We start from the raw sequence: 2,254 nt of genomic DNA, 5'->3' as shown, positions 1-2,254 counted from the left end.
AATATTATAATAAGAGCAGTAATAATAATGATAATAATAATAATAATGATAGGAGAGTGTTTTGAGTGTGTATATACGAATATTATAATAAGAGCAGCGATAGTGATATTAGAACCAAATGCTTGCCCATAATAGGGGATGGTAAAACTATATAGATAATGTTGTGAGAGAACGTTAGTAAGTGGCAGTGCAAGTGTACAATGAATATTATTATTAACGGTAGGAAGGAATGGCAGAGGAAAAAAGGGAGATATGTAATACGGTTTGTTTCAAGCGTTAATGCGGTAATAACAATCATTATACGAAAGAAGGTAACACCGACGGTAGTTTTTACCTAAGCGGTAGCTCCTAATACACAGGCCAGGTGGCCCTGTTCGGCATGCAGGAAGGTGAATGTTTTTTTTTTTGTATTAGGAGACGCAGCAGCGAATAGTATGGGAAATTTATAGATGATAGTTTAACGTGGATTACGGTTGTGCAATTAGAATTGTTTAGAATTAGAAATTTAAATGAGGCGGCGCCCTCCCAGTATACTTGGCGAAAGCCGCCCTCTCTGACCTCTGTAAAGCCGATAAAAAACTTATATGCAAGATGACGTGTGAACTTCAAATCCCCAAATTCAGAGAAAACTAAGAACAAAGGACTCAAAAGTAAGATGACGAAGGCAAACAAAGAAACGACAAACCTCGCTAGGATGCACCTATTGCTAGCGGGCGTAGTAATAGCAACATTGTTCCCGAGTATAACTTCAGCAGCTAGCGACCCTCCAGGGCAAGCGGAAGCAAACGCGCTTGTAACGGATTTTTGTTCGTCAAAGATCTACTTCGAGGCTCTAGAGGCCGAGTTAATTTCATGGCAGACAGCAGCTGCCCATCGAGCACAAGCCCTCGCAAACGAAGCAGCAACGTTCCGGCTAGCGGCTTTATCCAAGCCCGACAAAAAGCAAGCCACAGCCTATTTCTTTCTAGCGGCTATAGCGGAGCACCGACTCAAGGAGGCGGTGGCTGCCACAAGCGCAGTAGCGGCCCCCGCCGCCCAGGCACTAAAGATGTTAAGCAAGCGCCAAGGAGAGATAGCAGCCGCGCACAAGCTAGTCGGGCAAGAGAGGACCATCACAGTTAGCCGCCACGAGGCCAAAGAAGTCGGCATCGGCGGGGCCTTACTGCAGGGGGCCAAACTAGTCGGCAAATGCATAATCGCAGCCACGCCGACCATTACAGACACAGCCGACTGCAGCGCCGCAACAGCGAAGCAAGGAGAGATCAGCAAAATCGGGCAGCTGCTAAATGCAGCGACTAAGCTGAGAATCGGAAAAGCAAACTCGATCGACAGACCTGCACTGACCATCAAAGTCGAAGCCCGTGGCTCGATCAACACAGCAGTCACCTGGCAAACCAGCCGCGACCACGCTGCCTGCGAAGCCAAAAGCGGCGGGCCCTCAGCGAAGGTAATAGACGTCACTGACGGCATCGCAATTAGGGCGGTCGAAGAAAAGGGCTACGAGATAACTGACGAACTAAACCTCCAACAGGCAGCCCACGGCCTCGACGGCGGCGGCAGCAGCCACCACGGATACCAGCAGATTCTAACATCCGACGCCGAGCTCGCGCAAGCGATCCTAACCGCGCGGCAGAGTCGAACAGCGCTGCCCCCTACGCTGGCGGCCCAAACAGGCGGCGATATCGTCGCTGAAATCAAGAGCCGCAAGCTTGACCAAGCGTGGCATGCTGCCGCTCCACCGACCTCCGCCAACAAGGCAGATACAGACAAGTTGATTATGTCTTTATTTGGAAGAACCAGCGGCAGCATCCGAACCGAATTTCTAGAACCGCTAGCAAAAGACAAGCTTTCGGTCCCAGTCAGCGGCGGCACTATTGCAGCCAGCACGCAGACGCTAGCCCAAGGACCGAACTTCGCGGCAGCGATGGCTTATTTTTCTGCCCTAAAACTGTAAAAGGCAGCAACGGCAGCAGAAGTTAAACCTAATACCGACACTCAACCAGCCACCGGAGAAGACAAAACAGAAGAAAAGAAAGACGGGGATAATAAAACAAACGCAACTGATTGCACAGGCGCTGAAGAAGGTAAATGTGACAAGACAAAATGCGATTGGAACGCTGAGAAAAAACAGTGCAAAGTTAAAGAGGGAGCGGCTGTTATTTCTTATGTGATGAAGGCCCCTCTTTTGCTTGCATTTTTGCTTTTCTAATTCCCCCTCTTTTTCTTTAAAAACTTTGCTATTTGATATATTTTA

General features: G+C 48.5%; 1 pseudogene across 1 annotated transcript; it reads left to right on the top strand.

Annotated features, from left to right (window-relative positions):
- The first annotated feature begins 742 nt into the window (after positions 1-742).
- TEOVI_000254500:pseudogene lies at positions 743-2,171 on the top strand (annotated as a pseudogene). The gene is given in 2 exon segments: positions 743-2,128; positions 2,130-2,171. Coding segments are annotated over 2 exon segments (1,428 nt in total).
- Positions 2,172-2,254: the final 83 nt, after the last annotated feature.

Source organism: Trypanosoma equiperdum, assembly GCF_001457755.1.
Source record: "Trypanosoma equiperdum strain OVI genome assembly, contig: ctg_563, whole genome shotgun sequence".
Lineage (NCBI taxonomy): Eukaryota > Euglenozoa > Kinetoplastea > Trypanosomatida > Trypanosomatidae > Trypanosoma > Trypanosoma equiperdum.
Note: the sequence above shows the minus strand (reverse complement) of the source record. Positions and strands in the feature narration are given on the sequence as shown.